The sequence below is a fragment of the Meleagris gallopavo genome, chromosome 4 (genome assembly GCF_905368555.1).
Source record: "Meleagris gallopavo chromosome 4, MGAL_WU_HG_1.1, whole genome shotgun sequence".
Lineage (NCBI taxonomy): Eukaryota > Metazoa > Chordata > Aves > Galliformes > Phasianidae > Meleagris > Meleagris gallopavo.
In genome coordinates this window covers 48,596,258-48,611,585 of record NC_139407.1, presented here as the reverse complement: position 1 = coordinate 48,611,585, position 15,328 = coordinate 48,596,258, and the positions used below count along the sequence as shown (strand labels likewise).

Here is a 15,328-nt window from a genome sequence, read left to right as displayed (position 1 = left end):
CTAGGCCACTTCTATGCAATTTTTGTTATTTTTATTTAAAGTCCCCATAGTTGTCTCTGTAGCCTTGTACCTCCCACAACACTTCTCTCCCCCCTTCAAGTGAAACAAACAGTGACTTAAAGAAAACCTACAGCCAGCACTGCGGATTTCAAAAGAAAGGCTTTTATCTCTTATTTTTGATGGTGAATATAAATCTCCTTGCTTCTGCAAGGGAGCACATTAATGACGTGAGTGATCTGTGATACTTACCTCTAGTTTACTACTTGCATTGAAAAAAATAAGAAATTAGCTTCGCTTTACATGATTTTTCTACAGACTTCAATAGAAATGTGACTACAAATAATTACAAAGCTGCCTTTTTTTAGGCAACCTATAGTATACAGCATAGAGAATGTTACAAGATCACGTCCAGTAAAGACAATACATCGACATCATAATGCAGGATATTTCAGTAAAAATAGAATAAATAAAATTAAAATATTTTAAGCTGTATTTAACAGGTTAATTTAAAATATGGCATCAGACATACAAGGCATAGTGAACGCATGGCTGCCTGCTTACAGAATCGCTAGGTATTATAAAAAATGCATAGATAACTGAAGGGTTGCTATAACATCAAATAAAACAGTGGTAGTTACTCAGACACGTGTATGCCATACATACATTTTTGGCCATGGTTAAAGAGTGCCTCAGTACGTTGTTTGATAAAAGACAACGAGCTCTGCAATTTTAGGTGTTGATTCTGCAAACACCTGGGTGTATATTTAACACTTTAGAAACTCAGGAGTTCGACTGAAGCCAAAAGGCCAAATATTTTGGCCCATTAAGCAAACTACGTAATTATTTGCAAAATCAACAGCATTTTGGTAACAGACAAGAAATTCAGGGGACCTACAGCTTTTCAAACACCTTTCTCTCTCTTTTCCCTCAGCCCTTCCTGCAGTTGCACGCTTTTGCCAGCAAAAACTCTGTGTTCAGAGCCTTGCCAACACAGATGTGTAAAGACTCCTGACACAGCTTCTTACCTTTACACTGCTGTTTCCCAAGTGTTGGTTTGATTTAAACATGGGCTGTTTCTCTCTTGGGGAAAAGCAGCACTGTGTAGACAACACTACTGAACTTGATTATACTGTTAAAAATTCTTTGTTGTAAAACAAATAAAAATCCTGGAGTTTCCATCTCGAACTTTAAAAAGAAAGACGCTGCCAAAAAATATTTTCAGTACATAAAACAAAGTTTGGTTCAGTAGTCTTACGATTAACAAGGAAACATCCTTTAAATTCATGATCTCACTAAGCGACACTGTGAGCCACTGCATTTTGATAGCAGCCACGAGAGGAAGCGATATTTTTTTTTTTTACACTGTTCCCGCCAGGCTTAAGTAGGTTCAGCACTAGAACCTGGAGAAACAGGACTAAGCCAGTACACAAGCTGTCATCTCCGTGCTTCGAAATCTGGCTTTGTGGTCAGTTCAAAGGTTGCTACTGCTGAAAGGGGGGGGTTTGCCTCACCTCCCCTCCTGCTCTCCCTGTCATCTGCACAGCCGTGTGGCCAGCTGGGTCAATTTTGGAGTTTACTCACATTATGCAGACTGGCTTTCTTCTCCAACTGCACAAGTAATGGAGCTGGTCCAAAGGAGGCAGCAGGAACGTGAGACTTGGGATGGGACAGAATTGCTTCATTCGCAGGGTGCAAAGACTCTATTACACAGAAGTTTGAGATCATAGAATCACCAAGGTTGGAAAGGACCTCTAAGATCATCCAGTCCAACCATCAACAGCATTTCCCTCTAAACCATGTCCCTCAGGACAACATCTAAACATTTCTTGAACATAGTGGAGGATCAGCTCCTTAGAAGATATTCTAGAGAGCTCCGTTTAGAATATTACAGCTGCATGGCTAGCCTTCACTACATTTGCTCATACATCAGGCTAAGTATGTTTTAATAGTTCTTCTACATCTCTAATGAAGGCATTTCTTGAATCATCACTCTTTCCCCTTGTATTCTTAACATGTTTTGCCCAGGTATTGCTGTTGACTTTTTAAAATAAGAAAAAAAAAATCATTATTTGTTCATAACAATCTTGTTTACAACAATCTCTGGAACAATAAAGTAAAAAAATGATTCTTGTAAAAACAACGTTGACAATGTCCTTCTAAAATTACAGCATGACCAAATTTGCAGACTTGGGAGACAGATACAGTTTGGAACATATATATAAATGCAGGCAAAACATTTTTAACATTAGTTAAAAATATCTTTTATGTTCCATTTCCAAAATTTGTACCAATCTGCAAGTCTAAACAGAAGATGGCAAAGAGAGAAAGATGCATATCTGCATTTGAAGATCAGTACAAGACAAAAGTTTAAAGGGGCATTACTGTGCTGACCTTCAGAATTTGCAGTTGTGTGGATCAAGGCTATTACAGGAGACCTTTGGAGCAAAAGCACTGACATGAAGTTGACCCACCTGAAACAACATCCTGTTAGAAAACAACTCTCACGATTTTGTCACAGACTGTTAAAAAAAAAGAATTTCTATTGAATTTAGTAAATAATCAGAAACATGATTGTTCTTTTTGTGACATGCTAACAGTAGCAAACTCAGAGGGGGAGTAGCGCAACCCAACACTGAATGGAACATTTGATCAAACACTCATATAGAAAAACATCTGTAACATTTTTGCTTCTGTGAGAGTTTTAAGACAGAAAAACTACTGACTAACTCTTTCTTGGTCAGTATGAGCCCTATGTGGAACAAACAGTATTTTTGATGAATTAATGACAATTTGGGATGACATATTTAACATCCAACACATGCATCTGTATGTTTAAAGATGAAAAGCTTCCATGGATCACCCTGTACTCAATTATGGAAAACACTCCCAGATTTTTCAGCATTGGTTTGGTATCAAACAATTCCTGTCTTCAACTGTAATGTACAAACAGAGATCAAATGACAACGATTCACATGAATGTCAGGCAGACCAATGCTGACAAACAATTTAAAATTAACAGGTTAGTTCTGTAAAAAATAAAACTTGGTATTTAATCTGCAGTAATTCATTGGTAGCTGATCCTTGGTATCTACTCCAGCGTTGAGAACTGAAGTGCTGTAGGACTTAAGATTATTTGTGACAAATCCAGCTCAAGACGGTGAAACTATCAACTCAAGCGTCATTCACTCCAAGGACTTTACTATGAGTTCACTGGGAAGGACGTGGTCATATTCTTTCTTTGTGTGAGTTCAGGTAATGTTCACATATTTACAATCAAACAGACCTTCCATTGCTCATGATGTAACTTACTGACAGGAAAAAAATTATTCATGCTTCTTTTCATATCAAACGATGGTGGCAAGAACGAGATAACATGCTTGTTTAGCATTGCTTTGATACGGATAAATTCTCTTAAGACAAAGCATCAGCAATTTGGAATGGAAGGTCAAACACCATCAGTTCATTTCCCTTAGTGTAGCTACTGTTATCTGCAGTTAAATGTTAGGAGAACCTTCTCTCTTACGCAGCTACGGCATGTCGGTGACTGGGCGTTTCTGTTTCAAAGTGTCAATGAGGGACAGCACTCCTCTCTTTACGTTGGTTGTGACTCTCCTGGTCACCGAATCTGCAGGTGGTGGGGGAGGCCGAACTTTCTGCGAAGGAGGCCTGGCCACTAAGCACTTCTGATACCGTAACTGCAACAAAGCAGAAGCATTCTGCACTCCTTACTGTAGCCATTACTTTCAGTGCATTTAAAAGGCATTTCAAATACTTGCTCATGAAATACAGTCAAACTTTCATTTTGGCTGTGACAAACAACCCTGATGAAGTTAATGAGGTCTGTTAGACTTTTAGCAGAAACTGTTCTTTAGCACATGACAGACACTACATCATAGCAACAACTCTTTGAAAATTGAAAAATAAGTTTTGTTAAACAAGGACTACATTTTACTACATTATCACTGGGTTACACAGAAATATTCTTCCAGTGTTAGATAACTTCTGTAACTACAGAACAGATCTTACACAGGTGTTGAGGAGTTCAGGAGATCAGATGTTAAAAGACCAGAGTTCACTAAATCAACATTTCAAGCTTATTTTCAATTTACCAGATAAATCAGAATCCAAATTGCTAGGTTTTATCTTATTATATGTCAGGAAATTAACTGCACATTTAGAAATACATACACTGAGGTAGTAGAAAATCTAAGTACTATTAGACGCCTTTTCAAGAAAGTCACTTACCATACAAGCAGCCTGAACAGCTTCTGATACATTGCCTGCATTTGGTTCACACCAAAACACATGGCACTCAAAATGCTGGTTTCCTGTGTCCATAATGAAGGCAAACGTATGAACATCTTTGCCTACTCCCATGAAGGACAGAAACCGCACACGACATTCCACCATGATTTCCTCTTCATTCTGGTTATGAATAAAATGATTGTCTGTTACTATCAGATATTCTATGAAATTTTACTTTCAGTGTTAGGTTGATTAAGTAGGGAGAGAACACCGATACAGTCAAATTTCTTCTGCAATCTGTGTATACCTGGTATGCAAGGCTTGGGCTGAGTCCTCCCTTCTAGGCTACCAGCAGAACACAAGGGCTTTAAGCCTTAGAACTGAAGCATATCATGCATTGTAGTACTGCATGTTTAAAATGGATGTGGCAGTTTGGTGAAGAAATGCATGGCTATTGTGACTTCTAAAGACAGTCCCCTATTACTGGTATGTAGAGATGTGGCTTTAGGATCTAATCAACAGATGCAGATGTGGAACATTCTTTGAAAGTTTCATTTTATTAACTTCTATGAAAAATGCTCTACTAAAGGACAGTGATGTGAAACACAGATTGTAGTCTTACTCTTGGCTTTCATAGAAAGAATAAATAAAATACAGGTTAGAACTTAGGATTGCTCCTTACAGCTTAACCTACAACATTTTAGACTCAAAATTTCTAGGAAGGATAATACCGTGTTTGTTTTAAGCATCTAAAGGTTACTTATAATTTATATTTCTAAGGACATGCTTGGAACGGTAAATAAAGTTGAAGCTGACACAAGTAATTATAAAACAGCGATAAAGCCCTGCAAAGAAATGAAATGCAAAAAAGGCAAATGAGGTCCAGGAAGAATGAACACTTTCTTCTAATGCTCATGAGTTCCTGGTTTTCGGCACTTGTGTTAAACATGTTTTGAACATGACATTCTGCCTTACTCTTTCACTAATGACTGTGACAGTAGCATCAGCAACATTCATGGTAACTGGCATCCAGTCTTCCTTGCTAGAAGAAGCCATCAGACTTTCAATAGCGCTGTTCAGAGTATCCATTCCTAAAACAGAAACAAACGTGTATGAGTAAACAATATTATTTTCACACAGTAGTACATAGTAGTAAATCGTTTTGAGCTTGGTAAAATGAATATGATGATGGATTTTAAAGCTGGTTTTCTTCATCTGCAGAAGCAAATCAGGTGCCTCTCACATATTAAAAAAACATTAGCGTCTTGTTTAACTACTGCACCATTTCAGTCATCTGAGGCCTTTCTCATTAGTAACAAAGCTCATATTCAGAGAAAGCAGTAAAAAGAAAATGCTTTCTTTCCAGCTCCCAAAGTACTCTGGTTGCACAACACACATTTATTTGAAGCGCTGAATGCTAGACATTTTCATCTCTGGCTCTTAAGACTCTGAAGCTCGGGAACTGCTCCCATTCCAAAATCATGCTCTTACCCTTGGCCACTCAGAATCCAGCCCTTAAGAGTTTATGCAAGTTCCCTCTGAAGTCACAAATATATAACACATACCCACAGGTTTAGCTACAGGTAGCATTCCCAGGTACTGGACGTGGAACTTCTGTACCAGTTCTGTCTTTGGTGTTGGGAAGTCTACTGCATGGGAACAAATATAGATTTCTATTTATTGCTACTCACAGCTCGGAAAAAGACTTTCATTTCATCAATAACCTAAAACAGTTTATCAAGTAATTATACTCTGAAGGCATTGTACTAATTAAAACAAATCTCCACTCCCTCTGACAAGACTAATGCCAAATAATTTCTAAGGGAATTAGAATGCTGCATCATTTAATTCTTCATCTACACTAAAAATAGGGTCACATTATGCTACTGGCATATTAAAAAAACAACAACAACAACAAAAAATATAAATGAATGTGCCTTTGAGACATACAGACCTATTTTTCACTGCATAACTACATAAAATCTGGAATCTTTTTAATATCATCCATTTTAATATGTTCAACACAAGCTATGAGTAATCAATACTGCTGTCTAGCAGAAAATTACACAAGTTGATGTATGGATTAGAAGTAAGGTAATCAGGATGAACTGCTGCATCTGAAAGCATCTAGTTTCCTGTAAAGCTAATACATGGTACATCTGTTCTCCTGGAGAATTTTCTAAACAGCAGCTATTAAGTTTTGACTACTAAGGCATGCAAAGGCAACTTTCTTTTCCCATGCAGTAGTAGAGTGTGCAAAAGACCTTCAAGATGGATGACAACCCACTTGTATCTTTTGCCTCGGAAGCTACCAAAACTGTGCTGAAACCTGGAAGGAGCAGTCCTATGTGAATCCATATGATTAACTGGAGCATTCTGCTATTAGGGCAAATTTGGCTGATTTGTCTCAAAAAGTACTTTGATATGAACTGGACAATATATGCAAGTAGCCACAAGTATGACAAACTGTGTTTGCAGAAGTTGTATTTTAAAATTAAAGACAATGTACAAACTGACATAACTTAGCAGGACTGTGTTACTGTGAACAGGATCAATACGTAAAAATGTTTAATACAATACCAGCTTAGAGTCAGAGACAGTGGTTAAAAGACTCTCCAACCAACAGGCACCATTTTGGTCAGAAACAGCATCAGAAATGAAACATATCTGAAATAGCACCATCCCGCGGACATGAGCAGTAATGTATGGTACCTTGCAGAGGAACATCAAGGGTGACGTTTGTCCTCTCCTGCATTGAACTGCAAGCCATAGCTTTAGCATTCTTCCGTTCAGCCATAATCTGAATAAGAAAGTGATAATGCAGCATTTTTTTTCAAAGATGTTGTAAAATAGTAACTCCAAGTATCAGTCCACTCCTATTAGAACTGTAATTTCCAAAATTAGTCTGAAACTACATGACTAAACAAGTTATTCTTCATAAATTACTTCGGCTTGCCCATGGCTCATTCACCATTCCTTATCTATGTACTTAAGAGATGTTCAAGACCAGATGAAAGAAGAATGCAAGAGTTAAAAAACTGGCCATTTTTATCAACAGAAAAATTGTGAGGAGTAATATTGCTAGAAACAAATATTTAACACAGAGAGAAGTATGTTCATTATTCATGTACCTCTCTGATCTATCTTCTGCTGCATGTAATTTTTTCTTCCATTTTTATGTTTCTTCTGGCATTAAAAATTCCATGAAAAATGCAACACGTTCCTCTCCCACAATACTAACAAAAGAGGAAAACACTTCAAAACAATCACTTTGGATGATCATTCCCTACAAATACACATCTGGGAAGGGTCCCAGGGAAGTGAAGGGAGGTTTCCAAAATATGAAATATTGTTATCTGCTTCTTTAACACTGATGACTGTTGACAGTAATTAAGATATAGAGATGACTAGAGTTCCAGTAAATGACAATTGGTCTGAAGATACTTCTGGCTAATTTATCTTTTTATTTACTTTTCCTTTCTTCCTTTTTACTTTTTTTTTTTTTTTTTTTGCTAGGTTTCATATTTTGGAAGTATTATTTTTTTTGGGAACACATGGCAGTATCCCACTTGAGGATGAAAAATGATACTTGCTAGCTTAGGGAGAAGCCCTGGCTCAGTAAAGAGGTCAAGTGTGTCAGATAGCAGATGCCAGGTGCTTTGCTGAATCAGGATTGCATCTACTGCTGAATTATGAAGGAATAACTCTCTGCTCAACAGCACCATTCTCTTTTATTCTCTGTTACTATTAGCTGTAAACGTTCAGTCACTCTATGATCCAATATTGCCAGGAATTTCATGCCATAATTACATGACAGCTTTCCTGCCTTTCTGACAGCAGAAGTCAGATACTCTGTGCAATTACTTGATGTTGTGCTTACTGGACAAAAGAAACTTTTGTAGGGACATACTTTTCCCTGCTAGGCTTGCTAGAAAAATCTGTGAGAGCTGAGTTCGAGGAGAAAGATGAGAGACAGCAAGTCCAGACATCTCCAGTGAACCACTGCTGCAGTGATGCTGTCCAGCGTCACCCAGAATGGCCTCTGCCACTCCCAGCCCCACCGCCAGTTGGAGCAGCCCGTCAGCATGTTTTTAAAAAGGTGAACGCAGCCTCAAATCCATAGCTCAGTAAAAGAAATAAAAACAGTTTCAAGCACTCTGGCTTAAGTATCTCCCTATAAAGCCTTTCAAACATTTTTTTCAGCTGTAAAGGATGTGCTGTCACAGCACTACAAGACATTGCTGTACTGAGGACACTCATGAACTGATCACGCAAGAAAATCAAAATTAATAACTAGGGAATGTTGGCAGATTAACGTAAAACAACTGAAGAGAACAGTTGTCTCCAGTATTACAGACAGTGCTGCTGCGGGAACTAAGATTCTTCTGTTGTTTGTCAGCTTAACTCTCCTCTCCTCCCTGATTTATTTTAATTGGGCAGCATAACACTGGCAACTATTTTCATGTCTGTCCTGCTCGAAGCATACCATTTAAACAAGGTCTAATTTATTTACAAAGCTACATACCACCACTGATCATTAATTAAAAGAATGTGTTCTTTTCCCACTTTCAACACACAACTTCTTTATTACACAAGAAGACTCTCTGTATATACGCTTATCAATGAAATACAAGTATTACCATCCTCAAATCTAAACGCATATCCTCCCACTACTCCCATTCCTTTGTATCCTTTACAAACTCCCTGTATCATTTCTGGCTGCCAGAGATATAAAGCTAACAGTGTGAGGTTGCTGACTGTGTATATTACACTGAGGCTCTTAGCAAACTTGTGCAGATGACTTTACATCCACTTACCTTCGAGCAGATCTCGTGTAAACTTGTGGCGATGGCTTTTGCTGGTGTGTCACATCGAAACACATGACATTTCAGAATTCTGGTGTCTTTGTCTCTTGCCACATATGCAAAGTCTCTGCACAAACAAAATGAATCGACACATTAGAAGCAGTAATACCTGCAGTCATCCCTCCTTTACCATGTGTATGTTTCAGCTGTTAGAGAATAAAACACATCTTAGACAATGCAGATCTACAAATTTAATACATTGCATACCTATGAAAAAATACATAAGCGTTGATGATTAATCTATATAATTAAACAGCTCATTACAGTTTCACAATACTTTATTGAACATAACACTCATAACTCCAAAAGTAACTGTAAATATAGAGAAAAATATGTACTTACTAAAGGAAAAGGAGAAAGAGAATTACAGTATAAGACAAAAAATACATGCAGCTTTTAAATGTTAAAAAAATGAAAAATGGCAAATGGTGGTCTAGGTAGAAAAAGAATGCATTTTGAAGAACTATAAAAAAGTGTTTAAAACATGCAGATAGTAATTAGAGATCTGGTTGCATAAGGGAGATGTGAACCTGCTGAGCTTTGCTCAAACTAATTGGCCTAAATATCTGACCTTATTTTTTCAAAAGTTAAATAAGGATTCCCTATGAAAGAGATTTTCTGCACTGTTCCAACTAGTCGCCTCAACAGAGTACAGCCTTCCAAAGCCAGTATGGTGCTTCCTCGTTCTCAGGCTGTTTAAGTTCTGATGTGCTTCTGAAGAAGTCAGAGCATGAGCACGGCGTAAAGAAAGCGTCAGGGTTGGACATGTTCCATTTAGATACTGAATTCAGGACTGCCTCCGCTCTAAGAGCCCATCACTCTGCCCCTGTAGTGCTAATTTGCTTCATGACCCTTCTGGGATGGAGGCTAATTCACCCTTTCACAGAGGAGGAACCTGAGGCTGGTTCTGCAGCACAGGATGCTGATGGCTGACAGAGAGCTGGACTTCCAGCCCCACAGCAGACAGGAGCACTATCCTGAAGTTCAGCACATTGCCTGTATTTAGTGTGGCAGCACTAGGTTTTGTCAGTGATGAATCCTCACAACAAAGGAGTGGCTGCCCCTAGCCTGGATGCTTACAGGCAGGTTAAAGTTCTTCCTCTGCTTTGGTGTGTCTGCATGAGTGACACAGGCACCCTACAAAGGGACAGTGCTGGAGTAACGACATAGGCATGTCTTAACTCAATGACTCATGACTTGTGGCAAATCCCACAGCAATAATTCCAGAAGAGGTTGTCTGTTAAGATGCCTGGAGGTCTTCTAGCTCCAGCCCCACTCCCAAATACCTCAGTCACAATCTACAAGAGCCTTTCACTACTTTCTTCCCTTTTGCTGCACTGCAAGTTCACTGAGACACTGAGCATTCTGGGAACAACTGAAGTATTTTTTCTACGCAACCAAAGCCTTTCCTTAGAAGGGCTCTTTCCTTCCTGAAAACTTTGAAAATAAAATAGAGATTTCCATCTGGAATTGCATGCAAAACAACATGCTGGCTGTGATCTTAGGTGCAGGCTAGCAAAGATGCATAAGCAAGCAACCTGCTGCACATACCTCATTGCTGGATCAAGGCCTGTTCTTTTGGAGTGACATGGCTATTTATCACTATTTGGAAGCATTAACCTCAAATCGATAATATTCCTTCAAGGATGTGTAAATGAACGATTTACGGGTTCCTTTACAAGAAGAGTAGTTGTATTACCCCGCATTGTTTTGCTGAGTTGCCTGTGCTATGCAGATCCCCATTCAAATAAATGGAAACCTGAAGCCCAAGGAACACTGTGAAGCATCAGGATGAGATGGGGCCATCACCTGTGAGGGGCTGCACAGACACAGAGCATAACTTGCACCTCCTGGTAGCTTAAAAGCTATCGGCTAGAAACTTGTCGTTAATAAAAATAAGATGGGACAAAGCGAGTATTGGAGGTTTGGATGACATATTACATTGCCAGCCAAGTTCAAGCTGCCTAAGAATGGCTGGTTTGACCTTTGCTCAGTGGTGAAATGACAGAGCTGGTAGGCAAAGCCTCCACACACAGATCAGGAAGCACTCTGCACCGCAGATGTCTTCATGCCCCTCCTGCTTGCTCTAGCATTTGCCCAGGGATACCAAGAAATGCCTTTTCTTCACCCTGTGAAATCCTACTCAGGCACCATCAGCCTGAAGGAGCAGAAGAAGCAGCCTTTTGCTGGGATGCTGTGTGTACCAAGCAGCCAGGAGGCCTCAGCCTCAGACAGTGGTGTCTGCTCCTGCTGCTACGGTAAATATTCCTGCATTAAGAGGACACATGTATAAGCAAGGTGGTGTGAAATTACAGTGCAATTACAGCAGCAAATGAGACGCCAGCTAGCACATCAATCTTGACTACTGAGAGCTAACAAAGCCCGTGCAGTGGTGTTTGAGACACACACACCAGTGCCTTACTTTAAATACCTGAACAGCTTGAACAAAGTAAATCAGCTAATTACATATGGAAATTGTGAACACGCATAAACCTTTAGATGATCATCTGTAAGCCTGCTGAGGCAGAGAAGGAAATCCGAGCTCCTCAAAACCGATGGCAGTGTATCAGACACAACCCTGCCAGCACCAGATGTTTCCAAGTCATCAATCAAAATTAGCAAGCACATCATCCACTTCTGTTTTGACAGAGCACAAACAATACCACTGATTCCCTTAATTCCTGAAGTCACCTACCTGCCATGCTCTGAGAAGCACCCCAGCAGGCAGGCTGGCAGCAGGGACCTGGTGCAGCCTGGTGTTCTGAAGCACAGGGAGAGCAGAGCTCTCTGTGGGAAGAAGGGCATGGCTTTGATCACTCGATAGTAACTGCTCCCAAAACCGTGGCTAACAGAATAAAACTCTGGAGCAACATTTCCCTACACAGGACCAGAAGGCAACAATTTATTTGTCCAAAGCCTTGAATACCAAGTAAACCCCACGACTGCTCTCTGATGCTTCTTTCACTTCAGATCCCTTCTGGGTCGCTTACTCTGTAAACCTTCATTCCACAGCAGCTCACTTGAAGCTGATTAACATTTAAGTGAGATTTATGGGCAACCAGTCCCTTCAACAATGAAGAAGTGCTGAGTAACGTGCTTGCAATAGAAATTTACGGAAAAGGGCAAATACCTCCTCACACCGTTCCCTTGCCTTTACATCTTGCTAGGGAAACACGGGAAAGAAGAAACTGAGAAGCCTTTAAGAAATCCAGGGCAGGATACAAAGATAGCACAAAATGAACAGATCCCCATCTCATCCAGATGGAGCCTTGCCGTTCTCCATGGGATGTGGGCACATGTGAAATTAGCAGGATTTGAACCACAGCTCCCAGTAAAATTCCCTTCATGTCAGTGGGAAGAGCAGCAAGACATTTAGTGGAAGATCAGTGTATTGCATCTCTATATTCCTTCAAGTTCACAACACAAGCAGATCGTTTCTGTTGGTATGGCATTACAGAGAAGGGGCACTGGGATTTATTTTCTAATCATTTGCACATATAGTACCTTATATGTACTAGTACATTTCAGGACAGAGGAACTGGTTGTAAATTAGCAGCCTGGAAAAAGCCAGAAAACAGGTAGAAAATTTATTTTGTTGCACAAGCAGGTAAGACTGGCTCTGCTGAATAGTTTAAAATACAACTGAGAGACATTTTAAAAAGCAATTAGAGAACTGCAAAGATAATGCAAGATGCTAAGTGGAATGGAATTTCATTTTTATTTGCTCCTTTACCCTCCTTAATTGGCAAATGTCTACAGTAATTGACTAGAACTTAGATAGCCATACCTATTTAACACCTGGCTAGGCATCACTTAGCTGCTCAACCCTGGATGAATATAATCACACTAAATGTGATTTATGCTAATGCTGTTCTGTTTGAATAGCAGTCATGGCCATTTGCCACTATTAGGCTACAGTCCTAGGAGACATCCCAATTAAGTACGGCCTGAAAAAACATTGCATTCTCCAACGCCTCTTCTTACTTTTCCAAAAGGAGTGTAGAATTGAACACTTATTAAAAAAAAAAAAAAAAAAAAAAAGCCTAGCCCTGAACCTGGAAATAAGGAAATTTCTACTTTTACCAATGATAATTGAATTGCAGGTATTTAGAACAACTGTATTAAAATAATACATATGCAGGAAAATGTAAATTGCTTTGCAGATTTATGTATCACAAATTTTAACAGGAATCCTTGAAAAAGAAAATGATATCCTCTAGGCTCAGCTTCAAATTGATTCAAATTCACCCAAAAGTGCCTCCAGAATATGACTATGTCTATATATCAGTGTGCACTGTATGTATGTCTTGTGTCTGTGGGATCAAAGAGCACACCCTGCTGGGCTGCTGTGAAACAGGCTCCTGAGCCCATAACCTTCAGCTTTTGCTTTGCTTTACTGCAAACAGCTGCCCAGAGATTTGTGGAAAAGGAAGGAGAAAGGGGAGAGGGGAGGGTTGTGGAAAAAAAAGAAAAAGAAGAAAAAAGGGGAGAGCAGCCGCCACAATGGCAGAGTGGGGTCAGAAGCCATCTGGCAGGAGGCTGCCATTCACACACCGTGGGATAGACAACACAGTGTCCATGAGAGCAGAATAAATGAGCAGAGAAGGAGAAAAGCAAGGAAAGTGAGAGAGGTCACATGAGAAGAAAAGGGGATAAATATTAACACCGACAAGCTCATTCTTTCAAGAGGCTTTTTCCAAGACACAAGTATTCTAATGTCACAAATGGCAAGCAAGGTTAGGTGCAGGAAACCATGCAGTAAAGATACATTACAAAAATTAAAAGATCTTCTGGCAATTCTAAAAATGTACAAAATTTGCAATTCTTCTTTACTCCAACAGCTCCAGCTTGCAGAGCTCTTGCTGCCCAATTCCAACCAGGTCCACCATTACACATCCTGGTCATGAGTTTTTGGCCTAGGTAGTTAAGATCCTCTCTGAAGCAGATAAAGACTTCTATCAGTCTTTTCTTATTTCAGTCCTCACAGAACTTTAAAAAAAAACAAAAACCTGGAAGCAATACCCTGGAAGCAATAAATCAGTTCTGCACTTATTAAATTCTCCTGAAAGGGCACTGGAACAATGTAGCTTGTTTTTCTAATTCATGCATAAAACGCATAGTGCAAATTATCCTCTGCTGAAAAGCTGAGTGTGCTTCATTTCTTGACAACGTCACTTGCTAGCTTTGTGCAATACTCAGAGGCTTTATCTGGCAACCCTAAAACATACAGCCTCCCGGTTACTCTTTGATGTCTTATCGTTGCCGCAGCTCTGTGCACACCCAAGTTAGTTTGTTAAAACCTTCCTGGAACCAATGTGTCCAAAACCCAGCCCTTTAGAGCCCAGCACTTCCAGGCTTGAAACTATTTGCACAATTTCCACTCCAATTTCCTTCCAATATCCTGAACCTGACACAGCTGCAGAAGCCATTCCCTATGTGCCAAGGCTGGCTTCCACCTCACTGTGCAGGGCAGAGGACAGGCCTGCTGCCACTGCCTCTCCAAGCACAAGGATGCTACAAACCATGCCCCTTTTTAATACCAAGGTCTACATTCCACCCTTTCAGAGAAACACAGATCTACATGGTCATGTCACAAGTCGAGGTCTTGAGTTGTGCCAAGGCATGACTTAATATCCACACTCTCCAGATCTATTCACCGTGTCAACAAAGCACACCAACAAATACCACAGAGTTAAGATTTTTGCTCCATGCTAGTTTTCCTTGCTAGCCTCATCTCATGATCACATGGCTAAAATACTGCTTTCATGGACAAGACAAAGAGGACAGTCCATCACGTTTGTTGGGGTCACCACCAAGACTGCCCTTGAGAGTCCATCTCAAAGTGCTGGCAAGACACTGATGAGAGTAAGGCCAGTGGCACAGGCCATCCCCAGTGGAGCACGCAGTACTCCCACAGCACATGCCTGCAGGTCCTCAGCACGCCCCGCAGAGCTTAGGGCAGGTGTGGATCATGGTTGCTCCTCAGCTGCTGGGCAGACATGGCAAGGCAATAAGAGGAGCAGCAGCTTCTCTTCAAAAACTGGCCTCGGCCCAGTTTTTACAAAAACTGAAATGAAGACAAACCTTCAGCGACAGATCCTATGAAAACCAGCGGAGACACTGACCACTGACATTTTACTGCCACCAATTTTTCACGGTGAAATTTTTTCTGCTTAATTGCTTCACAATATTAATGAAATATGCATGGGCAGGAGGCT

At 40.0% G+C, this 15,328-nt stretch overlaps 1 protein-coding gene across 12 annotated transcripts in view; it reads right to left on the bottom strand.

Moving 5' to 3' along the window:
- Positions 1–146: 146 nt before the first annotated feature.
- The window catches only part of APBB2 (amyloid beta precursor protein binding family B member 2), a 150,855-nt gene continuing 135,673 nt past the window's right edge, over positions 147–15,328 (bottom strand). For all 12 annotated transcript variants that reach the window (XM_085223258.1, XM_085223257.1, XM_085223262.1 and 9 more), the window contains 6 exons: positions 9,063–9,177; positions 6,958–7,045; positions 5,811–5,894; positions 5,221–5,336; positions 4,246–4,425; positions 147–3,695 (listed from right to left, as the gene is read on the bottom strand). In XM_085223258.1, the coding sequence (XP_085079384.1) occupies positions 3,528–3,695; positions 4,246–4,425; positions 5,221–5,336; positions 5,811–5,894; positions 6,958–7,045; positions 9,063–9,177 (751 nt within the window). In that variant the 3' untranslated portion in view covers positions 147–3,527. The remainder of the gene's footprint in view (positions 3,696–4,245; positions 4,426–5,220; positions 5,337–5,810; positions 5,895–6,957; positions 7,046–9,062; positions 9,178–15,328) is intronic.